The sequence below is a fragment of the Lampris incognitus genome, chromosome 10, assembly GCF_029633865.1.
Source record: "Lampris incognitus isolate fLamInc1 chromosome 10, fLamInc1.hap2, whole genome shotgun sequence".
NCBI lineage: Eukaryota > Metazoa > Chordata > Actinopteri > Lampriformes > Lampridae > Lampris > Lampris incognitus.
The window spans coordinates 17,514,503-17,541,315 of NC_079220.1; the positions used below are offsets into that span (position 1 = coordinate 17,514,503).

Here is a 26,813-nt window from a genome sequence, read left to right on the forward strand (position 1 = left end):
TCAGACGGTATTTGACGCCCCCTTAGACCAGTCACTATTGGTGGGTTTACACCCGGACAATGAATCTGACTGGACTGTAAACACTGAGGTGTTTTCACTGGACATCTCCGGGTAGGATGTATTTCATCAGTGGCAGCACGGTGGCCAAGTGGTTAGCGCTGTCGCCTCACAGCAAGAAGGTCCTGGGTTCGAACCCCGGGGTCGTCCAACCTTGGGGGTCATCCCAGGTCGTCCTCTGTGTGGCGTTTGCATGTTCTCCCCGTGTCTGCGGTGGGTTTCCTCCGGGTGCTCCGGTTTCCCCCACCATCAAAAAGACATGCATGTTAGGGTTTATACTCCTGTCTCTCTGTGTGTCTGAGGCAATGGAAAGAAGAACTGGAGTTGGTCCGCAGGCGCTGCACGGTGGCTGCCCACTGCTCCTAGCTACACGGCTAGGATGGGTTAAATGCAGAGAAAGAATTTCCCCATGGAGATTAATAAAGTAGTAAAAAAAAAACACTGTTCTGACGTATGATGCAAAATATTACAGACATTTTACGCCTAGTGATGTGTTATATTTCATACTATTGTGCGTTCACCTTATGAGTGATGTCACTGGGCAAACTAATCAGGAAAGAGTCAGCCACTGGTCTCCATCTGAACTCACCAGAGACAGCGGTGGAGGACAGGGTGAGCGCCAAGCCACTGGCCATCATGGTTAAAAGTCTCCCAGCCTCTCCATCACATGCTGGTGCAACAACACAGTCCCATCAGAAAGAGGCTAAAACCACCCAGGTGTACCACAGGGTGGGTCAGTAAGTGTTTTGGTCCTATAGCCGTCAGACTTCCCATTCATAATGTATCGTTCAGTACACTACTCATACACTTCTTTTTTAGATTCCTTTTCAAAGTGACCGATGTTTCTTTTTTAATCCCTTACTCTTAATTTCTTTTCCTGTGCTTTTTACTAGTTGTCATCCATAAATGCATGGGGTGGATAATACCAAATGCACTCCATACTAGTCATAATATATACATGTTATGTACAAGGGAGGATAAGCCCCCTACTCTAGACGAGTGAATTGTGTTTATCTACTTTTTATCCCGTTAATTTGGTTGTCTTTTGCACTGTTCAAGTGCATTGATGCTGCACAATGTCATTTCCCTGCTGGTATCTATATTAAATTAAGAAAAGTTACTTAAAATAAAGTTCTTACCTTTTTTTTATCTAATCAAAAACAAAGTAAGACATAATCAAATTTTAAACTAAAAGAGGCTCCGTCACAGTAAATACAAATAAATGACAGGATTAGCAGTTTGGATAATGGATGGATGGATGGATGGATGTCCTTGTTGTTCTTATTGAGAGCCAAATGATGAGATGGATGTTCTTTGACAGCTGGCTGTTTTAAAGTTTTAACTTTGACTCATTAAAATGTGCATTCTTTTGTGTGTGTTGCAGGTCATTGGCCGTGGGGACAAAAACTGGCTACAGGTTGTTCTCTCTGACCCTGGTGGACAAACTGGACTGCATCCATGAGAGTGGTCAGTATGTTTAGCACAGCAACACCCGCTCATCTTTTTGCCTTTGTGAGGAAGAAAGAGTCACTCATCGTCGGCAAGTTTCAGCGGTATAACTAGTTAAAGAGTGAATTTATTTTTGTAAATAAAATTAAAGTTTATTGGAAAAAGTAATTGAGTCATGCAGAAATTGTCCTCTTCTTGTTTGTAGCTGCTCAAAACCACATATCAGTCACTGTAAACCCAAGGTCCACATTGTTTGCTAGCATAACTATTTTTCCTATCAGATTCGTCCAAATGGAGCCGTTCTGTTGTGTATGACCCAGATTCATCTTCTTAAATCCGTTCCAGCTGTGTTCACACATGAGCAGCCGGTTGCTCAACGGAGATTCGAGTTTCCCTCCTGCTGAGCCAAATAGTGCTTTTCCTGACAGTCGACACTTAGACACTCAAAATAGAGGGAACCAGGAAGTTGGCGTCTTTATGTCACAACAAGAGTTACTGCATTACTTATGGTTCTTAGTAGTTAAGAGCTCCAAAATGACTAGTTTGCTATCATGAAACCATTTTAGAGTTTTGGCGACACCCTCCGATGCCATATTGAGGAGAGATATACACAGCTATGTGTGTGGGTTTTTTTTGTCTGGTGTCTCTGTCTAGGCGGCAGTGTCAGAGGGAATTCATTGGTAACGTTTTATAACTGGTCAGTTTATACACGAGGTGAGTTGGGGTGGGATTGGCAGATAAAGGTTGACAATGAGATGACGCCATCAATCGATAAATAGTGATGCTGGTTTTGCTGCAGTGGTGTAATGCATGACATAAACTGGTTTATTTAAACCTGAAGCAGGTTTGGACAAATGTCTGTCTGTGGTACTCCATGCATACGCATAGAAACTGATTCCTGGGGGCGTCCCGGTAGCGTAGTGGTCTATTCCGTTGCCTACCAACACGGGGATGGCTGGTTTGAATCCCCGTGTTACCTCAAGCTTGGTCAGGTGTCCTTACAGAAACAACTGGCCATGTCGGCGGGTGTGAAGCCAGATGTGGGTATGTGTCCCAGTTGCTGCACTAGCGCCTCCTGTGGTCAGTCAGAGCACCTGTTCAGGGGGGCGGGAGACTGGGGGGAATAGCGTGATCCTCCCACGCGCTACGTCCCCCTGGCGAAACTCCTCACTGTCAGGTGAAAAGAAGCGGCTGGCGACTCCACATGTATCAGAGGAGGCATGTGGCAGTCTGCAGCCCTCACTGGATCGGCAGAGGGGGTGGAGCAGTGACTGGGATGGCTCAGAAGAGTGGGGTAATTGGCTGGATACAATTGGGGAGCAAAAGGGGGGGGGATCAAAAAAAAAGACAAAGAAACTGATTCCTTTTAGGGCACAAGCACTTTATTTTTGTCTTAACATAAAATACAGTGATGCATTTTGTCAAAATAGCACTGCTGACAGCCTATTTGTCTATGTTGTCTGCAAAGTCCTGTGTTTTTGCTCCCCTTGACCATCTTGTGGCTCATGGCCAGTGTTGCTCTCTGTCGGGTACCCTGCTTTTCCCCCAGCAGAGACCCCTGACGTGTACATCATAGAGCGACTCTTCTCCAGCAGCCTGGTGGTGGTAGTGAGCATGGCCACGCCACGCCGCATGAACGTCTACCATTTCAAGAAGGGCACAGAGATCTGCAACTACAGCTACTCCAATGACATCGTGGCTGTCAGACTTAATAGACAGGTGAGAGAACTCGCTTTTGTCATCCAAACTGCTAGCACAAAACCCAGCTGTTAGGGTATCTGCTGGTCCATCTTGTGGAGGAGACCATTCCCAACAGGGGTTAGGAAGACCAGCTGTTTGATGATGGTGTCCTCATGTGTTAATGGGTGTGGGGGCTCTACAGCATCCCCAAGACATTTCTGTAGTTGCTTTAAACCATGATTTGTAAATTTCATAAGAAAAGCCCATAATTTTTGGACTCAATCACCACTGAGCCCAAAATTAAAACACAGTGACCTTGGTCACTAGATCATGGACAGTGATCTAAATTTTAAGAGCCACATCAATCATCTCACAAGATCAGCCTTCTACCATCTTAAAACATTTCAAAACTAAGGGGCTTTCTATCAATATCGGACTGTGAGAAATTAATCCATGCTTTTATAACAAGTAGACTAGACTACTGCAATGGACTATTCACTGGCCTCCCAAAATCAGTTGTGCACCAACTACAATTAATTCAAGATGCGGCAGCACGTGTTCTCACCAGAACTAAAAAGTATGAGCACATTACACCTGTTGTTAGATCTCTGCATTGTTTATGGCACTTTTGTTGTGGTTACACCGCCCCGAGCTGCCTCCCCGGCACGTTCAAGCCACTCCCCCAGCTCGGACGTGCCGGAAACATCCGAGCGCTCGGCTCGCGCTCTGAGGAGACGAGCGCTGCACTGCACCAGGTGTTTGCCATCATCCATCAGGCACACCTGCGGCAATCAGGCAGCCCTCTACAAGAAGTCTCCCAGAACACCACTCCGTGCTTCGACGTACTGAACCCTGCGACTCTCCCTCCGCGACTTCCACGGCTCCCCGCGTCTCCCTCGTCCCCAGCGACCTTCACGTTTTTCCTCGGACCTCTCCTGCGATCTCCCCCCTTGTCCCTCTACCTGGACCCCTCCTTTCGGACTCGACTTCCTTGGACAACCCCTCTTGGATCACGGACTGGACTTTCTTGCCAGGTGCACGCACATTATTTCAACACCTCCTGGTCATTTACATACCGCACCACACATAGGCTAAAAACACTCACACATAGTTATACACGCAAACCACGGGACACCACACATAGTTTATTCACACATCCCACTAACAGAACGTTTTTTGCACCATACATTCCCCTCCCACAATAAAACCACCTTTTGGATTTTGAAGTCATTCTATGTCTGTCTGTCTTGGGTTTTGCCACACGGGTCGGGTTCTGGTGCGCGAGCATAACAGAACGTCGAAGCCATTATGGACCCAGGCAAACCCAAGGAGCAGACAGTCCCTGTGATGCCCCAGAGCCCCGTCCCCCTAGAGGCAGTAGTAAGAAGTCACAGCTGCCGACTTGCCTCTCTCCACTCAGAGCTTACTACTGCCTTCACCCGTGTCACCGGAGAGATCAGCGATCTTCAGTCCGGCTCCCAGGCCGCGACGAGCGCGTTAGACGCCCTCTCCGCGCAGATCGCTGCACTCTCAACAGCGGTCTCCAGGATGAGTGACCACCCTGCTCTGGCCTCGGTCTCTGCCCCCAGCTCGGCCTTCGGTTTCCCCGTTCCTGGTCCCGACGTTCCCCCTCCTCCGAGTCAACCCCCACTGGAGCCCCGGTGCGAGCCTAACCTTCCCTGCCCCAAGGCCTTCGGTGGGGAGTTCGAGCTGTGCAGGGGTTTCCTTGGTCAGTGTGAGCTCCTGTTCAAACACCAGCCAGCCAGATATAGGACAGGAGAGACCAAGGTAGCCCTTGTCATGTCCCTCCTCACCGGCAAAGCCCTCAGCTGGGCCATAGTGGCGGTTGGCCATACCGAGCGGCTCGCCTCGGACTATGGTGCCTTCCGCCGCGAGTTCAATCTGGTGTTCGACCACCCAGCTGACGGGCAGGACACTGCCGGCCGCCTCCATTCCATCCAGCAGGGAGCCAGGTCGGTGGCAGATTATTCCTTGGAGGTGAGGATACTCGTGGCAGATAGTGGGTGGGATGACACTGCGCTCAAGAGCGCGTACAGGAGGGGGCTGAGCGAGCCTATCAAAGATCTCATCGTTCGGGACCGCCCTGCCTCCTTCAACAAGCTCGTCACCCTCGCCCTCCTGATGGACGAACGGCTGCGGGAGCGGCGCCAGGAACGCACCCCACGCACTGTCCCCTCCCATTGACCAACCCCCGTCCGTTCTACCGGTGCCTTCCCTGGGTCAGCGTCCCGTGGGCTCTCTCCACCCTCACACTCCCCCTCGCAACCCTGGGTGGCTTCTGGATCCAGGCCGGAGGAGGAGCCCATGCAGTTGGGTCGGTCACGGCTCCCGCTGGAGGTTAGGGAGCAGAGGATGCGTTACCACCTCTGCCTCTACTGCGGGAGGTCGGGCCACTACATCCAGGCCTGCCCGACTCGCCCAAAAAGACCTGGCTCACTAGCGAGGGGTGTCCTAGTGAGCCTGACGACCCTTCCTTAGCCCCAGCCCAAGAAGGAGCACAACCAGCTTTTCCCGGTCACTCTCACCTGGGGTAACGACTCACTGTCTATTGGTGCACTCCTGGATTCGGGGGCGGACGAGTGTTTGATGGACATCTCGCTGGCCCGGCAGGCCGGCATTCCACTCGTCCCCCTAGACACACCCCTCATAGCCCAAGCCCTAGATGGTCGTTCACTTTGTAAGATCACACACAGCACTGCTTCCCTCACTCTTTCGGGTAATCACGTGGAAGCTATCCGTTTTTTGGTTTTGCACGCCCCCACAGCGCCCCTGGTGTTAGGAAGACCGTGGTTGGAACGGCACGATCCCTACATCTCTTGGTCTACTGGGCGGATTTTGGGTTGGAGCGTTGCGTGTCATGCCAACTGCCTTCGCTCCGCCCACTCCCCGCCCAGCGGCCTCAGACCCGTGCCTCCTCCCACGGATCTCACTGGTGTTCCTCCCATTTATCACGATTTAGCCCCTGTATTTAGTAAGGACAGTGCACTTTCCCTCCCTCCTCACCGTCCCTATGATTGTGCCATAGATCTTTCCCGGGGCCGTCCTTCCCACCGGTCGGTTGTATAACCTCTCCGTCCCGGAGAAGGAGGCTATGCGCAAATATATCACAGAGTCCCTGGCCTCAGGAATCATAAGGCCCTCGTCTTCCCCGGTGGCAACGGGCTTCTTTTTTGTGGCAAAGAAGGAGGGCAGCCTGAGGCCTTGCATAGATTATCGAATGTTAAATGACATCACGGTGAAAAATAAATATCCACTCCCCCTTATGAGTTCCACGTTCGAGCCACTCACTCACGCCATGGTGTTCACCAAGCTAGACCTGCGCAGCGCGTACCACCTGGTGCGCATCCGGGAAGGGGATGAATGGAAGACGGCCTTCAACACCCACCTAGGGCATTTCGAGTACCTCGTTATGCCCTTCGGCCTCACCAACGCCCCGGCCGTCTTCCAGGCGTTGGTCAATGACCTGCTCCGGGACATGCTGAACACGTTCGCGGTGGTGTACCTGGATGACATCCTCGTGTTCTCCAGGACTGAGGAGGAACACCACCAGCCTGTCCGCCTGGTCCTCCAACGGCTGGTGGAGAACAGACTCTTCATGAAAGCCGAGAAGTGCGTGTTCCACTCCGCCTCCATGGAGTTCCTTGGCCACATCGTGGAGAAGGGGCTCGTCCGCACCGACCCCAGGAAGACCCGAGCGGTGGAGGAGTGGGCACGGCCCACTAACAGGACGCAACTCCAGCGCTTCCTGGGGTTTGCAAACTTCTACCGGCGCTTCATCAGGGGGTTCAGCCATGTGGCCGCCCCCCTCACTGCACTCACCTCCACCCTCCGCCCCTTCTCCTGGACCTCGGAGGCAGAGGCCGACTTCTCGGCCCTGAAGAGGCTGTTCACAACGGCTCCGGTGCTCGCTCACCTGGACCCGTCCAGGCAGTTCATCGTGGAGGTGGACGCATCGGACACGGGCATCGGAGCCATCCTCTCCCAGCGGTCGGAGGAGGACCAGAAGATCCACCCGTGCGCCTTCTTCTCCCGGCGTTTCAGTCCTGCGGAGAAGAACTATGACATCGGCAACAGGGAGTTGCTGGCCGTCCACGCCGCCCTAGAGGAGTGGAGACACTGGCTGGAGGGAGCAGGGCAGCCGTTCATCGTATGGTACGATCACAAGAACCTGACCTACGTGCAGACGGCGAAGAGGCTCAACCCCAGGCAGGCGCACTGGGCTCTCTTCTTCAGCCGGTTCGACTTCACCCTCACCTACCGCCCGGGCACCAAGAATGTCAGGGCAGACGCCCTCTCCCGTCTGTTTCCCGAGGGGTCCCCTGACGCCCCAGACACCATCCATCCCCCGGCCCGGGTGGTGGGTGCCGTCACCTGGGCCATCGAATCGGTGGTGAGAAGGGCCCAGGCAATGGACCCCGGAACCGGCTATTTGTGCCTCCCTCTGTCCGGCCCCAGGTGCTAGAGTGGGGCCACTCCAGCCGTTTTGCCTGCCACCCCGGTGTCCACCGAACGGCGGCCTTCATCTGCAGGGGTTTCTGGTGGCCCACCATGGAGGCAGACACCAGACAGTTCGTGGCTGCCTGCACCACCTACGCCCGCAGCAAGGCTCTCCATCGCCCTCCAGCAGGTCTCCTGCGCCCCCTTCCTGTCCCCGGCCGACCTTGGTCCCACATTGCCTTGGACTTTGTAACTGGCCTCCCCGTGTCCCAAGGCAATGACACCATTCTGACCATTGTCGACTGGTTTTCCAAGGCCATCCACTTTGTTGCCCTCACCAAACTCCCCTCTGCAGCCGAGACGGCAGACCTTCTCGTCTCTCACGTCGTCAGACCCCATGGGATTCCCCTGGACATTGTCTCTGACCGTGGTCCCCAGTTCACTTCTAAGGTGTGGCAGGCGTTCTGTAAGGGGATTGGGGCCACGGTCAGCCTCTCCCCCGGGTATCACCCCCAGACCAATGGGCAGGCAGAGCAGGCCAATCAAGCCCTGGAGGCGGCTTTGCGTTGCGTTACCACCAGCAACCCCGCCTCCTGGAGCAAGTACCTGCCCTGGGTGGAGTACTCGCTCAACTCCATGGAGAGTTCGGCTACCGGTTTGTCCCCCTTCGAGTGTGCCCTTGGCTATCAACCCCCTCTGTTCCCCCATCAGGAGTTGGAGGTGGTGGTCCCGTCCACGAGGGCCCATCTCCGCCGATGTCGGCGCGTTTGGAAGACCGCCCGGGCCGCTATGTTGCAAGCTACAGAGCGGGCCCGGCGCAGCGCCAACCGGCGGAGAGTGCCGGCCCCAGCTTATCGACCTGGCCAGAGGGTATGGCTCCTGGCCCGGGACCTGCCCCTCCCTACCCTCAACCGGAAGCTGGCTCCCCGCTACGTCGGTCCCTACACCATTGACCGCATCATCAACCCATCGGCGGTGCGTCTCCATCTCCCCACCTCACTCAAGATCCATCCCGTCTTCCATGTCTCGCGCCTCAAACCGGTAGCCTCCAGCCCCCTGTCTCCCCCTGTCCAAGCTCCTCCACCCCCCAGGGTCCTCGACGGTGGTGACATGGTCTGGGATGTCGACCGGCCGCTCGCCGTACGCCGCCGGGGGCGTGGGTACCAATACCTGGTGGACTGGGTTGGCTATGAGCCCGAGGACCGCAGCTGGGTTCCCCGGTCCTACCTGGCCGACCCCGCACTCCTGGAGGAGTTCTATCGGGCCAACGCCATCGGACGGCCGCCCGGTGTCTCCCGTAGGAGTGGGGGGTCCTGTTGTGGTTACACTGCCTCGAGCTGCCTCCCCGGCACGTTCAAGCCACTCCCCCAGCTCGGACGTGCCGGAAACATCCGAGCGCTCGGCTCGCGCTCTGAGGAGACGAGCGCTGCACTGCACCAGGTGTTTGCCATCATCCATCAGGCACACCTGCGGCAATCAGGCAGCCCTCTACAAGAAGTCTCCCAGAACACCACTCCGTGCTTCGACGTACTGAACCCTGCGACTCTCCCTCCGCGACTTCCACGGCTCCCCGCGTCTCCCTAGTCCCCAGCGACCTTCACGTTTTTCCCCGGACCTCTCCTGCGATCTTCCCCCTTGTCCCTCTACCTGGACCCCTCCTTTCAGACTCGACTTCCCGGATCTCGGACCCGGACTTCCTCGGACAACCCCTCTTGGATCACGGACTGGACTTTCTTGCCAGGTGCACGCACATTATTTCAACACCTCCTGGTCATTTACGTACCGCAGCACACATAGGCTAAAAACACTCACACATAGTTATACACGCAAACCACGGGACACCACACATAGTTTATTCACACATCCCACTAACAGAACGTTTTTTGCACCATACATTCCCCTCCCACAATAAAACCACCTTTGTGGATTTTGAAGTCATCCTGTGTCTGTCTGTCTTGGGTTTCGCCACACAGGTCGGGTTCTGGTGCGCGAGCATAACACTTTTACTTAGTTATTTCACTAACCCAGTTTTAAACTTGTTTGTACTTTTCTAGAATTTGCCTGTACTTTTATTCATTTATTTTTTGTAGGGGGGGGATTTTATTGATTTTATTGTGTGAAGCACTTTGTGTTACATTTGTTTGTATGAAAAGTGCTATACAAATAAAATCTGAATGATTGGTCACAGGTGGTCTGTAGGATGAACATAGAATATACAGGATATCTGTATTATATCATGCACTCGTCTTCATAGCACAGCGCGAGTATAATGTTTGCTCCTAAATCTCCATGTGTGTGGTGCATTTTATCTCTTTGAGAAGATGTGGAGTTAAGTCAATACATAATGAATAGCTCTCATTGTTGACGCATGGAGATGATCCTGGATGCGCTGCGGTTTTGCTTTGGGAAGCAGCTGTGACTGTTTTAAGAGGTGTAATTATATCTTATTCCTCTCTTAAAAAGAAACAGGAACTTATAAGAGAAGCTTAGGTGTCTTTGTTTGACAGAACACCTAAAATTTGATGGTAAGGGGAAATAAGTGATTTTTTTTTCTTTTGAAACAGTTTGGTTGCTTTTGTGCTTTATTGGAAAACAGCCCTTATTCTATTTTCTAAACAAGAAGCCAAACAATTGTTGCTTTTGGGTTTGTCTAGCAAAATACATCAGTATTAACAGGGAATGATGACGGGGAGCTTTGCAGGACCAATTAATTTGGAACAGTTGAAATTTGGTTTTGGCATTCACCAACAAATATTAGGATATCACCGATTTGGTTTTATGTTGAGTCTAGCTCCCAATCCAGACAGCGTTACATTTTCCATGCGTCACTGACACGGTCTGGCTTTAGATCAGCATATCGATGCTAACCTGATGTCTCCTGCAGAGGCTTGTAGTGTGCCTGGAAGAGTCCATTTACATCCACAACATCAAAGACATGAAGCTGCTGAAGACGCTGCTCAACACACCATCCAACCCCTCAGGTAACTCGTAGCGTGTGCAGGAGACAGGGATTACGGCAGCACCAGGTTTACACAGCCGCCTTCTCTGGCTCGATAACCAAACCATTCTAGCTTAAAACTGATACTGGAATGTGTAATTTTTTTTAGATGGATAACATGATAGGGGGCGGCATGGTGGCGCAGTGGTTAGCACAGTCGCCTCACAGCAAGAAGGTCCTGGGTTCGAGCCCCGGGGTAGTCCAACCTTGGTGGGTCGTCCCAGGTCGTCCTCTGTGTGGAGTTTGCATGTTCTCCCCGTGTCTGCGTAGGTTTCCTCCGGGGGCTCTGGTTTCCTCCCACAGTCCAAACACATGTAGGTCAGGTGAATCGGCTGTACTAAATTGTCCCTAGGTATGAATGTATGTGTCCGTGTGCATGTCGGCCCTGTGATGGCCTGGCGGCCTGTCCAGGGTGTCTCCCTGCCTGCCGCCCAATGACTGCTGGAATAGGCTCCAGCATCCCTGCGACCCTGAGAGCAGGATAAGCGGTTCAGATAATGGATGGATGGAACATGACAGGGAATGGCTTTCATTCGATTTTAACCTTAAAACACAATTTGTACACTGATACCTTTTAGTCAGTTAGTACTATAATATATTGTTACTCTACGAATATATAAACCAACATTCCTGATGCCAGACACATGTTTCTTTTGTCTTATACTGTTTTTCTCATTCGTTATTGCCTCTTTCAGGTCTATGTGCCCTTTCAATTAATCATTCCAACTCCTACCTGGCATACCCCGGCAGTGCCACGATTGGAGAGATTGTGGTGTACGACTCCAATAAGCTGGTAGGACCGCTGGTCATCAGCATCATTTCATCAACATGTGGTCATGACAGCAGCAGTTCTGTGAAACCCTCTGCATCATTATGTTGGAAAACACTGCTGAAATGGCAGGAGACATTGAAAAATTTTAAAATTCATAAGTCGGGATTTTGAAATTTGGATTTCATTCACACAAGATGGAAGGCAAAATGCACAGTTAAAGTGTAGGAAAACGCATTGAGAGAATTATTTACTTGATTTATGGACGGCATAGAAATTGCAAAAAGTCAAAATAATTACTTTCGTGAATCAGTTTTTCCTCTCTGCTAAACCACGTTCTGTAATTTGCAGGTCCTACACAGTACAGTTCTTTTCTTTTCCTTTCTCTCTTGCTGAACAAGGCTGATGAGTTTTTTTCTCTAGTATTTGTGCAGTGGGTAAGACATGACGCTCTGTTTGACTGTTCTCCAATGTACAACAGTACAGTGCAGTTCTTATGTGTCCTCTCTGATAACAATAGTATTAACAGCAAAGGTCGTGGGTTATTATTAATTCAGGACCAACGACATTTTCATTGTCAATGATTTCTGCCAGCTACTGACTCGGGTATGGTCATATTAATCCTGTCCCATCTGTTGTTTCATGTAGTTACTGACTTATATACAGTCCAGTGTTGTTATTATAAGGGTCAGTATTGTGGTCAAGTTCTCCTGGATCGCCACCTTGCCGTGGTGGAGAAGCTTGCGTGTACCAATGATTCCAAGAGCTATGCTGTCCGGAGCTTGGCTCCTGGTAGGGTCACCAAGGCGGACAGGTCAAGGGGGAGGTTCCAGACGAAGCGCGATCCAACAGAGACTTCAACGGCGGAACTGGCAGAAGATGTCTCCAGGTCACAACGGCAGTGAAAGCAGATGAAGGCTGCAACAGAGAGGTGGTCCCCAATCGTCTTGGTTCTCCGTGCCATTGGACTCTGGCCACCCCCTGCCAAGGACCGTGTGGTGGCCACGTAAAAAGCTGTCACTTGCAGGCGTCCTCCTATTATGCGGCTCCAGGATCAGCCTCTACGCCTACCTGAAGACCCAGAGGGACCCAGAGGAACCCAGAGGGAGGACAGTCATACTCGACCCCAAGTGACCTCCAATGATGATGATGATGATGATGATTGTGACCAAGCAAGCAGCATTACTGTTGTTTTTTTACAATGCGGGGCCACCTAAAGAGAGGTTTACCTGTTTTTTGTGGCGTTAACTACCACTTCATGACAGAATTTTCAAAGCATAATGAAAATATTTGGTGTGGTTTGTGAATTATCTGATTATTTCATTATTGATTTAAGAATTTATTTTACCATCCAGATGACGGAGTCTGCCAGTGTACATATGCAAACTAAAGTACTTGCTGACTGTCCACGGTGGTTATAATGGCATCCAGAGAGGATTCGAGTCCACATGTAGAATGTTTGGACCTTCATTCAGGAAGTTGTTTGAGGAAAATGTGTGTTGGATGAAACTGGCATTGAAGTGAACTAGGTCAAAGTTTTAGCGTAGGAAGAAGGCGGTGAACTGGGGACAATGCAAGCCATAGTTACCCAGAAACCCTTTCTGTGCAATGCAGTGCAGAAATGTTCATGTGCACCACAGAATCAGGCTGCTATGACCTTCAGAAAGTCAGGGACGGGTTTACTGAACAAGACGCAGTGTATTCCTTAAACCTCAATATTTGCTGTCGCACCCTTTTCCCAGGTAAAGTGAGGCGTTTAACCATGGGTGATCATTTAAGACCACACCTGTTTTCTCTTTTTTGTTAACCTTGTTTCAGGTATTTGTCTGTAAAAGATGTTTTGTGTGTAGCTTTGAGTGTTACCTAGGTCTGGTAATTATTTCACATTTACATGGCTAACCTGTCAAATACTCACATATTTACTCAATCTGCTCACCATTTTATTTGGGAAGTAGTTGAACTAAATAATGGAATAAAATAAGATTTTTTATAATGTAGTTTGTAGTAGAATTAAATGGTGGAAGTTGAAGAAGGGAGCCGTGGTTAGCGCGGTCGCCTCACAGCAAGAAGGTCCTGGGTTCGAACCCCAGGGTTGTCCAACCTTGGGGGTCATCCCAGGTTGTCCTCTGTGTGGAGTTTGTTTGTTCTCCCCGTGTCTGCGGGGGTTTCTTTAGGTACTCCGGTTTCCTCCCACAGTCCAAAGACATGTAGGTCAGGTGAATCAGCCGTACTAAATTGTCCCTTGGTGTGAATATGTATATGTGTGTGTGTGGGCCCTGTGATGGCCTGGCAGCCTGTCCAGGGTGTCTCCCCACCTGCTGCCATGTGACTGCTGTGATAGGCTCCAGCATCCCCGCAACCCTGCGAGCAGGATAAGCGGTATGGATAATAGATGGTTTGTAGTACACTGCTCAAAAAAATAAAGGGAACACATAAGCAATGCAATGTAGCTCCAAGTCAATCACACTTTTGAGATATCAACCTGTCCAGTTAGGAAGCAACACTGATTTGTGAATCAATTTCACCTGTTGGTAAATTGTCTAATTTCCACCTGGTGGAAATTAGACAATTTGCAAGACAACCCCTATAAAAGGAATGGATTTGCAGGTGGTGGCCACAGACCATTTGCCTGTCCTCATCTTTTCTGGCTGATCTTTGGTTAGTTTTTCATTTTGCTAGTGCCCTCACCATTAGAGGTGGCATAAGGCGGTATCTGCAACCTACAGAAGTTGCTCAGGTAGTGCAGGCATCCAGGATGGCACATCAATGCGTGCTGTGGCAAGAAGATTTGATGTGTCTCCCAGCACAGTGTCCAGAGCATGGAGGAGGTACCAGGAGACAGGCCAGTACACCAGGAGACGTGGAGGGGACCGCAGGAGGACAACAACCCCGCAGCAGGACCGCTATCTGGTCCTTTGTGCAAGGAGGAACAGGAGGAGCACTGCCGGAGCCCTACAAAACGACCTTCAACAGGCCACTAATGTGCAGGTTTCTGCTCAAACAGTGAGAAACAGAATGCATAAGGATGGTATGAGGGCCCGACGTCCACAATTGGGGCCTGTGCTCACAGCCCAACACCGTGCAGCCCGATTGACCTTTGCCAGAGAACATCTTGGTTGGCAGATTCGCCATTGGCGCCCTGTGCTCTTCACAGATGAGAGCAGGTTCACACTGAACACATGTGACAGACGTGAGAGAGTCTGGAGACGCTGTGGAGAACGTTCTGCTGCCTGCAACATCCTCCAGCATGACCGGTTTGGCGGTGGGTCAGTGATGGTCTGGGGAGGCATATCCTTGGAGGGCCGCACAGACCTCTACGTGCTAGCCAGAGGTACCATGACTGCCATTAGGTACTGGGATGAGATCCTCAGACCCATTGTCAGACCATATGCTGGTGCAGTGGGCCCTGGGTTCCTGCTCATGCATGACAATGCTCGTCCTCATGTGGCCAGAGTGTGTCAGCAGTTCCTGTATGTCGAGGGCATTGATGCCCTGATCCAGGTCTGGGAGGAGATCCCTCAGGAGACCATCCGTCGTCTCATCAGGAGCATGCCCAGACGTTGTAGGGAGTGCATACAGGCACGTGGAGGCCACACACACTACTGAGCCTCATTTTGAATCGTCTTGAAGAATTTCCACAGAAGTTGGATCAGCCTATGTTCTCATTTTCCACTTTGATTTTGAGTATGATTCTTAATCCAGACCTTAATGGGCTAATGATTTTGATTTCCATTGATCATTCTTAGGTTATTTTGCTCTAAACACATTCCTCTGTCTAACAAATAAAGATTTTCAGCTGAAATATTTCATTCATCAAGGTCTATATTGTGTTTTTAGGTGTTCCCTTTATTTTTTTGAGCAGTGTATATAGCATAACCTCAGAAGTGATACTGTGGAATTTCCCAAATAGATTCCCAAGGGTTTTATGTCAAATCCCTTTTGGTGAATTTTCACTGTTTCCTCATTTTGGCCACAAGATGGAACAGTGAATCTGATGTCCATGACACACAAAAGACGAAGAGGAGAAACCAGATCTAAACTGCTTGCCAGCTGTGATAATGAACAGTCTGACAATGGGGTTTGTATCCGGTTTACACCCGGTATAAGCCTTCTTGTTTTCTGCGCTGTCTGTACGGTAGTTGGATTATACTTTTTGCCCTTGGTGTGCATTGAAAATGTGCGGGTGGGAAAGTGGAAAGGCTGTGTGACGTCGTTGAAAACTCATGTCATTTGGGTTCGATGTTTTTGTGTCGACAGTCGTAGGCAACAGAAAGACAAGTAATTTTTCCACTGTATATTTAAGTGTATGTGAATGTTATTACAGAGACTAATGCACTGGGACAGGTGTGGTTTTTGAGTTGGGTGAGTCTGGGTAGACATTAACCACAGACAGCGAGGATGACGTTTTTCCCCTCTGGGTGGCACCTTTTCACTAGTACAAGCACACAGTCCAGATTGCATTGGATCAGCCAGGCAAGTGGAGCGAACTGCCTACCTTGTTTGCACAGGCATGACTCCCAATGAAAGCGTCCACTGTCGTAATCTGTGAAGCTAGTCGTTAATGTTGCAACGGCCAAAAATACAGTTTCTCTGTGGTTAGGGGTCTCCAGCTTTAGTCTCTATTCAAGCAAGGGGCAATGTGACCATACTTGTTTATGTCAAGTTGCAAAATATAGACTTGATTCATTCAAGGGCCATATCTGTAGCCTCTGATAATGCTGGTTCCCAGGTGCAGTCTCTACTGCACCGATAGTGTGGCTATTTGAGACTCGGTGCTTGTTTGTATCGAGGCCCCATCTACAGCAGAGACAGAAAGGCGATAGCCAACACGGCAAATCATCCCAGTAATCATACAAGTATCATCAGCTAAAGGACCATGTGGCTTTTGCATCACAGGCACCAGCAGCACAAACCATTAATTTAATTAATTAATTAGGGCAGCACGATGGCACCGTGGTTAGCGGGGTCGCCTGACAGCAAAAAGGTCCTGGGTTTGAGTTCTGGAGTAGTCCAACCTTTGGGGTCGTCCCGCTTTGTCCTCTGTGTGGAGTTTGCATGTTCTCCCCGTGTCTGTGTGGGTTTCCTCCAGGGCCTCCGGTTTCCCCCCACAGTCCAAAGACATGTAGGTCAGGTGACTCGGCCATACTAAATTGTCCCCAGTTGTGTGTTTGTGTGTGTGTGTGTGTGTGTGTGTGTGTCAGCCCTGTGTGATGGACTGGCGGCCTGTCCAGGATGTCTCCCCACCTGCCGCCCAATGGCTGCTGGGATAGGCTCCAGCATTCCCGCGACCCTGAGAGCAGGATAAGCAGTTTGGATAATGGGTGGATGGATTAATTAATTAATAAAGTTTCCTTTATTAATCCCCTTGGGGAAATTCAGTTACTGCAAATTAACCCATCCTAGCTGTGATCTGTGTAGCTAGGAGCAGTGGACTGCTGCTTTCATGCTGTGCCTGGGGACCAACTCCAGTTCTTTTCCCACTGCCTTGCTTAGGGGCACAGAGAGGAGTATAAACCCTAACATGCATATTTCTTTTGATGGTGGGGGAAACCGGAGCACCCGGAGAAAACCCACTACAGACACAGGGAGAACATGCAAACTCCACAGAGGATGACCTGGGATGACCCCCAAGGTTGGACAACCCCAGGGTTCGAACCCCGGACCTTCTTGCTGTGAGGCGACAACGCTAACCACTGGGCCACTGTGCCGCCCAAGAACATGAAGGGACACTAAAGTTAGCACAAACAGGACATGTCATGCCATGATATCACAGAGGCCACAACAACTTAGGAGGGCTACAGTATGTCTGCTCTGCTAAAATTATCATGTGTAAATCATTTTCAGATATCAATTTATAGATGTTTACACATGTTATCACCAGCGGTAAATGGGGTCATATAGATAAACCGATTGGTGAATGTAATGTGCTGGGGGAGACCTTATTTGTGAGGAGGTCTTTTTGGTCGTAGTGTTTTCTCCTGTCATGCATCAACCAAGTCAAACTCCTCTTTTTGTCATATATGTTTTTCTGTTTCTCCTGTGCTTCTTCTGCTTCCCTCCTCTTTCTCCGTCCTCCTCCTCTCCCTCCGTTGTCTCAGAGTACGGTGACCATGATCCCAGCTCACGACAGTCCGCTGGCAGCCATCTCCTTCAACGCTTTGGGCACCCAGCTCGCCAGCGCCTCCCAGAAGGTGTGAAAGACCAAGTGACATTTTTATGATAACTTCCTTCTTCGCTCCATATTGAGGTCTCTCCTCATCTCCTGAGAAGGCTCCTCCTCCTCCATGTCACTGCAGGAACACAGAAAATCTGCTGTATAATACCCAGCACTTGTAAACCAGTGGCAAAGACGGCACCTGCTCCTCTTCTGTAATCTCTCTCTGACTTTTTGTCTCTTTCTAGGGTACTGTTATACGAGTTTTTTCCATTCCTGATGGTTTGCGCCTGTTTGAGTTCCGCCGCGGAATGAAAAGGTGGAGTTCAAATCCGTAATATAAAACCTATTAGCTTTGGGATATCTGTTGTCCAGTAACTAACCACAGGTAGATGCAAAAGCAGGTCCAAATGTGGTAAGATATTCCTAACGCTGTATGATCTCAACCGAATAGTGATTTGAAATCAAGGAATTAAATTAATCTGAGGGTTTTCAGCACTGCTCTGTACTTTGCAGATGTACAGGCAAATTGGTGGTTACATTCATTACATGCGTAAGGGTGAGAGATGTTTAATATGAGAGATGTTTGGTAGTGGTTTAGTGGCTCAGTTGACTCATGAGTTTTTCAGACTGCTACCAATGACAGGAAACAATTATCCTTGTTTTTGTCTTTCTTTTCTCTTGTGTGTGCATGTGTGTGTGCAGGTATGTCAGCATCAGCTCTTTGTCATTCAGCTCTGACGGCGAGTTCCTCTGTGCTTCCAGCAACACAGAGACAGTGCACATCTTTAAACTGGAGCAACTGGGACCAAGGTACATACATATGCAAACACACCACATGGCCAAGACTGTGCTCAAACCAGGGGATGCACGCAAAATGCACGACACAATGCTAACAGGATAAACGAAGGTGTACTGAATATAACATCCATGTTCTCACGCTCACGTCCCTGCACTGCATAAAGCAGATATGTACGTAAGGTGTGTGTACACATACAGTCTAAGCTGACTGTTTTGACCCTCGTGCAGCGACGAAGACGAGGCTTCTACATGGACGTCCTATGTGGGGAAGATGTTTTCAGCAGCCAGCAGCTACCTCCCTGCCCAGGTATCCGGCATGATGAGTCAGGACCGTGCCTTCGCCACTGCACACCTCTTAACATCTGGGCAGAGGAACATCTGCACCCTCGCCGTGTGAGTCGCCGGGTCGTTTCGGTTTTGGAGTAACATGCATCGCAAATTTGCACTCCAGTGATATCACGTGGTGTGAGATTGTGCATAGTGAGCTCATGTGTGGCTTATTTCTCATTCCTTTTTACAATCTTGCAGAAGCACGTAGCATTGTGGAAAGCGCTAGATATGTGCCTGTAAGGCTACATTTTAGGTTGTATTTAAAGTGAAAAAGAGGAAGGTACTTATTTCTTCATCTGAAAATATTGAAAGGCTGAAGTAGGTGCCTTGATTGTTTCAAAAAGGCTAAAATGGGACCAAATCAATCTTTTAGGATCCAGAAGATCCCGCGGCTGCTGGTGGCCTCGGCTGATGGGCAGCTATTTCTCTACAACGTTGACCCACAGGAGGGAGGCGAGTGTGTGCTGGCTTACAAACACAGGTGAGGACTCGCTGGATCGAATCCAGGTCAGACGGGTACGATCGATGGAACAGGGGGAAAGGTTTCACCTAATCCTGTCAGGCAGATATGTGACAGTCTTTTCCCTGAGAAGTTTCAGTTTTATTCCTACTATTAGGGTTAGGGTAACCCTAACCCTACCTCACCGTCCTCTGAACACTTTAACCCTGATGGACATATAATCCTCTTTCACCGTGAAGAGAAATTCAGCGCTCTATCGAGTGGGTTCTCTTTAATTCAAACACACGCTCGCGCTCTTCTCATCTTCCTTTAGGCTTTTTGGTACTGATGAGGACATTGGGCAAAAGGACGAGTCTGAGGGGTCAGAGGTCGCAGTGTCTCCACAACAAGCTTGTCCATCCTACGCTGCGACTGTTGCGATACCAGCCACCGGACCCGTCACTGCAACTCTAACAGGTTCGAAGTCACCTTAACTCAAGTTTGTCATCGGGGTCGGGTGGGGCATGTCTGTGCCAACTGAATCAATTTGGATAGCGGATTTTCTTAAATAACTCGACTCTTTTGCTGTAAAACAGCTCTCAGCGTACCCAGAGCTGATTTACAATAAGTGGATTATCGTGTAGTTTAGTTTTGCATTTGTCATCATTTAAGATGAATATGAGGCTATGTTATTGCTGTTAACTGTGCGTACAAGTAATCAAACATGGAGAATAACTGTGCTTTTGTAGGTGTGCATAGGAGTGCCGCCTCTTTCTGCGGCATGCCGTTTTAACATTTAATCACTCAAGCTTACAAATCATAGTTACATATTTTTTATGCAAAGATACCTTACAATTACTGTAGATATGAGATATCTAAAATTCCACTGGGAGTGGTCCTTTAAGAGTTTGAGACCGCTTAAGTGTCGTTTGTGACAAGTCTGTCATTCATCCTTACTTTTCAAAATGGCTTTGTTGACGTACAGTACACAATTACAGCTTGTCATCGTCAACATATTCATCATGTAACGTAGACGAGGCATAATTCTAATCGAGGTACATCTAGTTTCTCTTTAGATGCCCCTTAAAAAAGAATAACTACTCTGATGTAAATTAGAATGATGACTAATCACAACTGAGCTACAGGGGCGTCCAGGTAGCGTAGTGGTCTATTCCGTTGCCTACCAACACGGGGACCACCGGTTTGAATCCCTGTGTTACCTCCGGCTCGGTCTGGCGTCCCTACAGACACAATTGGCAGTGTCTGCAGGTGGGAAGCCTGATGTGGGTATGTGTCCTGGTTGCTGCACTAGCGCCTCCTCTGGTCAGTTGGGGTGCCTGTTCAGGGGGGAGGGGGAACTTGGGGGGGGGGGGGTAGCGTGATCCTCCCACGTGCTACGTCCCCCTGGTGAAACTCCTCACTGTCAGGTGAAAAGAAGCGGCTGGCAACTCTACATGTATCGGAGGAGGCATGTGGTAGCAGCCTTCCCCGGATCGGCGGGGGGGGCAGCGACCAGGACAGCTGAGAAGAGTGGGGTAATTGGCTGGATGCAATTGGGGAGCAAAAGGGGGAAAAATCCACACAAAAAAATCCCAAAACAAAACAGCTGAGGGACAGAACTCGACAAATACATTATGGCATCACAATTACTGATACCTCACACAAGTATTTTCATAATGCATATTTGTCTTTTTTAAAGAACGGCTAGTTAAAAGTGGGCAATTAATTTGTCAGTGGCTTGTGTTGGGTGTATAAGTGATTAAACAGACTGTCCTTCTCCTTCAATCATTTCTAACCAGGCTACTCTGAGGATGGCGGGGCAAAGAAAGGCGAAGTCATCCCAGAGTATGAGTTTGCTGCTGGACCTGTCTGTCTGGATGACGAGAATGAGTTTCCCCCTGTGAGCATCTCCTAGGTGTCAGTGAATATGTCTCTTCATCTGTCTTGTCTCACAACCATCCACCTCAAAAAAAAAAACAAACAAAAAAAACAAACTAACTCAGTGCAGAAATGCTAAACAGATTGATTTTAGCTTCAGTTCATGAAGGGTATAAATATTGGGTATAAATATTACCAACCACATTAAATCAAAATTTGGGGCTTCATAGTTAAAAAAAACAGCAACATGATGTATTTATCCTAAGTGGGCAAAATGTCAGCAATAACAGATTCTTTCTAAAAGCAGATGTGATTGCTCTAAAGGAGCCATTATTGCCCTTTGCCACTTCCACGTCCTCATGTCAGTACCCCACCAAACTAGTCTTGACATTGATAAAAACAATAAGAATCCAACTGTGAAATTAAAAACATGTATCAGCTTGTGAACATGGGTATTACCTTGTTTCATCTGGAATGCATGTTTAAATGAAACTTAATGAATCAAACTAGTGATTGGTAAAGCAACAAAACTGCTTTACAAAGTCATGTTTTCAGTCAGACAGGAAGTCAGCATCGTGTAGAGTTGTAGTTTTTAGAGCCAAACTAGTTTTTACTTTGGGATTTTGGGGAGTTCTTTAGCCTGACGTTAAAGTTCAGGAACTGGTCTTCTCTAGAAGTTAAGAACATGCATGTCTACATTTGCCAGTAATAGCATCAGGCTCATACATTCATGTCCTAAATGTCGCGCTCCACCCCATGGTACCATCACACCTTTGTATGCATTTTATTAACTGTGTGTACTTCAACAGGGGTATGTGCTGCTAAGATTAATTTATTAATGCTGCTCCCTTGCAGAATCACAGAAAAGGAATCACACCTCTGTATCAGAATACTTTATTCATCCCCGAGGGGAAATTGGGTTCTATTACAGACACTCAAGCTCTAGTAAGAAAAAACTAAAAACTAACAAGATACAAGATAACAAGAAAATAGAAACAAGAAAAACAGAAACAAATAGAAATAAAAGATAAAATAAGAACTAGAAATAAGAACAAAATATATCAACAGGCATGGTGGACCTAACACCCTATCTCTACTGCACTACCACAGCACAAAACAAACAGCACAAACAAAACCCGACAGGGTAAAACAAGTCGACAGGCCAGTCCACTGACCATTAACTCTGAGTGTCTGACATTCTAAGGTTGGAGTTGTAAAGTTTGATGGCCACAGGCAGGAATGACTCCCTGTGGCGCTCTGTGGTGCTTTTGGGCAGAATGAGTCTATTACTAGCAGTACTCCTTTGCCCAACCAGCACGTCATGGAGTGGGTGGGAGACATTGTCCATGATGGCACATAACTTCAACAGTGTCCTCCTCTCAGAAACTGCCACCAGAGAATCCCGTTCCACCCCCACAACGTCACCGGCCTTGTGGATCAGTTTATTGAGCCTGTTTGCATCCGCTACCCTCAACCTGCTGCCCCAACACACAACAGCAAACAGGAGAGCACTGGCCACCAAAGACTCATACCACATCCTGAGCATTGTCTGGCAGATTTTGAAGGCCCTCAGCCTCCTCAAAAAGTAGAGACGGCTCTGTCCCTTCTTGTAGAGGGCATCGGTGTTCCTAGTCCAGTCCAGTTTATTGTCTATATACACCCCCAGGTACTTGCAGTATTCCACAGTGTCCACACTGACCCCCTGGATGGAGACAGGGGTCACTGGTGTCATGTCCCTCCTCAGATTGTTCTGCTCACACCATGTGATAAAGTTTCCCACCATAGCCCTGTATTCAGCTTCCTCGCCCTTACTGATGCATCCGACTATAGCAGAGTCATCAGAGAACCTCTGAGGATGGCAGGACTCTGTGTGGTAGTTGAAGTCCATGGTGTAGAGGGTAAAAAGGAAGGGAGACAGGACTGTCCCCTGCGGAGCCCCAGTGTTGCTGACCACTCTGTCTGACACACAGTGTTGCAAGCGCACATACTGTGGTCTACCAGTAAGGTAGTCAACAATCCAAGACACAAGGGGATCATCTACCTGCGTTGCTGTCAGCAGTATAACAGGATAACAGCATAACAAGATTATAACAGTATAATAACAGGATGATAACAGGATAATAACAGTACAACAGTATAATAACACTTTAACAGGATAATAAAAGGATAACAGGATAATAAGAGTATAGCAAGATTATAAAAGTATAACAGCATAATAACGGTATGATAATAATAATAATAATAATAACAATAGTGCATTTTATTTATGTCGCGCTTTTCATCATGCTCAAAGACGCTTTACATAAATTAGAATAAACTCAAAAGCAACACACCAAAAACATGCAACACAACATTAATCAGACATGAAAGCAAGTCTGAAGAGGTGAGTTCTGCTCAATGACTTGAATGTGGGCAGTTTGCAGCAGTCTCTGATGTGCTTGGGGAGGGAGTTCCAAGAAGATGGGGCAGCAGGTCGAGTGCTCGGTATTTAGTCTGCGTCAGATTAGGGGTGGATAAGGGGGGGGGGGGCACGAGAAGGCAATGGAGAAGAGGTGTGTCTTGAGATGGGCTTGGAAGAGTGGGAGGGATTCTGAGTCTCTAATGATTTGGGAGAGTGAGTTCCAGAGCCTGGGAGCTGCCCTGGAGAAGGCTCAGTCACCAAAGCCGCAGAGGTTGGACCTGGGGGTGGAGAGAAGGGAGGCTGAAGTGGATCTGAGGGACCGAGAGGGCTGGTAGGGGGAGAGGAGGTCGGTGAGGTATGGGGGAGCCCGTTGATGAAGGGCTTTGTAAGTCAACAATATAACAGTATAAAAGGATAGTAACAGAACAACAGTATAACAGGATAGTAACAATATAAAATTATAATAACAGCATAGTAACAGAATAACAGTATAACTGGATAATACCCATGTAACAGGATAGTAACAATGTAACAGGATAAAAACAGCATAACAGGATAATAACAGTATAACAGGATAATAAATGTGGAACAGTATAACAGTGTAACAGTATAATAACGTTATAATAGGATAACAGTATAACAGGATAATGACAGTGTAACAGTACAATGATTTAGAGTTAAGAGACAGTCATCACACAAAGACTAACTGGCCTTGAGATAATACTCACTCTCTGGTTTGATTTATTTGGCCCAGTCAACAATTTAATGGATAACTATTTCAAGGGCAGTAAATACTAAGTGTGTGTGGGACTTAACAGTGATGTAATCACATGATGAGACAAACAGTACATTGTGAAAGCATATTCAACAAAAGCAGCAGGACGATAGTGTGATATATTTAATTTAGCATAATTACCTTTATTCATTTCATCAAAACTGTTCAATATAACTTCTGGACAAACATTAAAGTGGTAAACAGATGGTCTACATAAAATTGACTATGCAATTAAATTATATAATGGATAAATTGAAATAATTATATAAACAAGTTAACTTGCCCTGGAACCACAGGAAATGAGTATAAATGCTTTTGTACTGAAACCGAAATCCTGCTGTAGTCCATCATTTTTAGCATTCACAGTTGACAGAACTCTTTCTCAGATTCAGATACCAGAATCAACCCTCATCCAAAGTTAAACTTCAAAGTGACATTTTTTTGTTCTTAAATTTTGAAGCAATTTGGGGGATAATCTAAGAAACTAAACACAAACAGACCCAGATAACTGACAGCCTTATGATATCATACATAAACAATAATGAAAGAACAGATTGGATTGTTAAAGACTTAAATAAGATGCAAAATTGGGTTATATTATATCAACCTCATACAAAATGTTTAAACTGACCTACATCAACTGTACTCTTATGCCATCCAACTAATGTCATTATCATATTCACTGAATTACACGAAGATTAATTGAGGTGGAAATACATATACAGCCAACCTATGTGAGCTATTGTATAAGATATGATCAACGACTTAGTTTCAGTTGTCCAACTTGGTGATAAAGCATTTTAGTCTGCCTTCAAACATAAAATTGCAACACAGACATTAGCATCTACCCATGTTAGCCAGGCTACAGACTCACACATCAGCATTTCACTATGTGATTTTGCTTTTATATATGTATGTATGTGTGTATATAAATATATATATATATACACACACACACACACACACACACACACACACACACACACACACACACACACACACACACAGGGATATTAGTAAGCCATATTTAAAGATGCACATAAGCAGGTTATCCAAAATGAATCAATCTTATTTATTCATAAAGAATATTTTTTTCAAGTGCAAGGACAAATGAGGACATGAAAAGGACAAAGTATTTTTGGAACAGCTGGTAAGGCACATAACACACATATACATGCAGATAGGTTTCGAGGTGGTTTTTAACATGTTAATGATTTATTGTCAGGAATACTTTGTGTACTTTGAAACTATGAGAAAAACTTTTTAAGGTTCATAGAGAAATATATTTATCATTGTATAGAGTTTGCTGTTTACTGCAAATCCAAAAAAAAAAAACTAACTGGTCATTCCTGTGTTTTGGTAGATTAATATCTGCAGCAACACGACTTGAGATGGGCTGCAGAGACTCGTGAATCATAGAAGACCCACCGGACAAACAGACAGGTGAAGAGCAAGAGATGACATTTCATGCCCACCGTGAAAGAGACAACAGACAAGCAGCAGTGTACGAGCCGGAACAAAAAAAAAAAGGAAAAAAGGAAAAACTGAACCATCTTTCAGGGAGGAAAAGGAAAAAAAAACCTGATTATATCAAAGATAAGTAGGGGAATATTCAAGCTTTAGATGTCACTTGCTCATTTGTAAGCGATGATATTGTTCCCTAATGAGTTACTGTATGGGGATGTTTTATAGAAGTATGAGGTGATTGCCTGGCCAGAAATATAACCACAGTTTTATACGGCTGCATTTACTTGACAGATGTTCCATTAAGTTGCACTATTGTGCCAACATCATATTTTTATTATGTTCAATAACATCAATGGTAGCTGAACCCCAAAATAAATCTTATCTTTTTGATTTTTTAATCCTTTGTATTTCCCGGTATTGATACCTATTAATTATTGACACGTATACCCACATAAATTTCAGCATGTATGTATTTATGTATTTATGTGCCTATTATCTTTTCTAAAGCATAGTGTTTCCAAAATTGCACAATACTGAAAAAGAAAAAAAATGGACTGGAGTGGAATTAAATTTATTCGATGCAAAAAAAAAGTCTCATTGTTCAGTACTTTAAACAAAACATATGGATTTAAAACTATATATTGTGTCTTGAGATAAAAAAAAATGTTGACTTCAACGTAAAATAACTGTAAGGTAAAAATCCATTAGTAATAACTGGTTTGACATCTCCACGTGGGTTCATGTTGTCCTTCCCTTGCAGATTTGGGGGCAAAGGATTATCGACTAAAGTCTAACACTCTTGTCTTTCCTGACAAGTACAATATCAGTGAAGGTAAAAAGCCTCAGGAGAGACTGTTCCAACAGATGACGCTATTTCTCTTGCTCTGCATATTGCTTTAGTACACCTTGAAAAGAAAAATACCTATGTCAGAATGTTGATTGATTACAGTTCTGCTTTTAATACAACTTTACCATCCAAAATGGTGTTGAAACTCAGAGGTCTTGGTCTGGTCAACTCTATCTGTAATTGGCTAATTAATTTCCTGACAGGCAGGCCCCAGACTGTGAGTGTAACGTTTCACTGGGAAAGTAGAAGGCAAGAACTCAAACGCACGACTCACGTACAGGAAGGTTAAAGTAACTGTTTAATAGTCAAA

At 47.3% G+C, this 26,813-nt stretch overlaps 1 protein-coding gene across 3 annotated transcripts in view; it reads left to right on the forward strand.

The window, feature by feature from the left end:
• wipi1 (WD repeat domain, phosphoinositide interacting 1) overlaps positions 1-26,251 on the forward strand; it is a 30,038-nt gene extending 3,787 nt beyond the window's left edge. The window contains exons 2-13 of one of the 3 annotated variants that reach the window (XM_056287739.1): positions 1,442-1,524; positions 3,056-3,225; positions 10,529-10,625; positions 11,338-11,435; positions 17,510-17,602; positions 17,814-17,884; positions 18,271-18,378; positions 18,595-18,759; positions 19,070-19,177; positions 19,470-19,612; positions 20,935-21,050; positions 25,553-26,251. In XM_056287739.1, the coding sequence (XP_056143714.1) occupies positions 1,442-1,524; positions 3,056-3,225; positions 10,529-10,625; positions 11,338-11,435; positions 17,510-17,602; positions 17,814-17,884; positions 18,271-18,378; positions 18,595-18,759; positions 19,070-19,177; positions 19,470-19,612; positions 20,935-21,050 (1,252 nt within the window). In that variant the 3' untranslated portion in view covers positions 25,553-26,251. The remainder of the gene's footprint in view (positions 1-1,441; positions 1,525-3,055; positions 3,226-10,528; positions 10,626-11,337; positions 11,436-17,509; positions 17,603-17,813; positions 17,885-18,270; positions 18,379-18,594; positions 18,760-19,069; positions 19,178-19,469; positions 19,613-20,934; positions 21,051-25,552) is intronic. The other 2 variants (XM_056287737.1, XM_056287738.1) reach the window with 2 other exon arrangements.
• Positions 26,252-26,813: the final 562 nt, after the last annotated feature.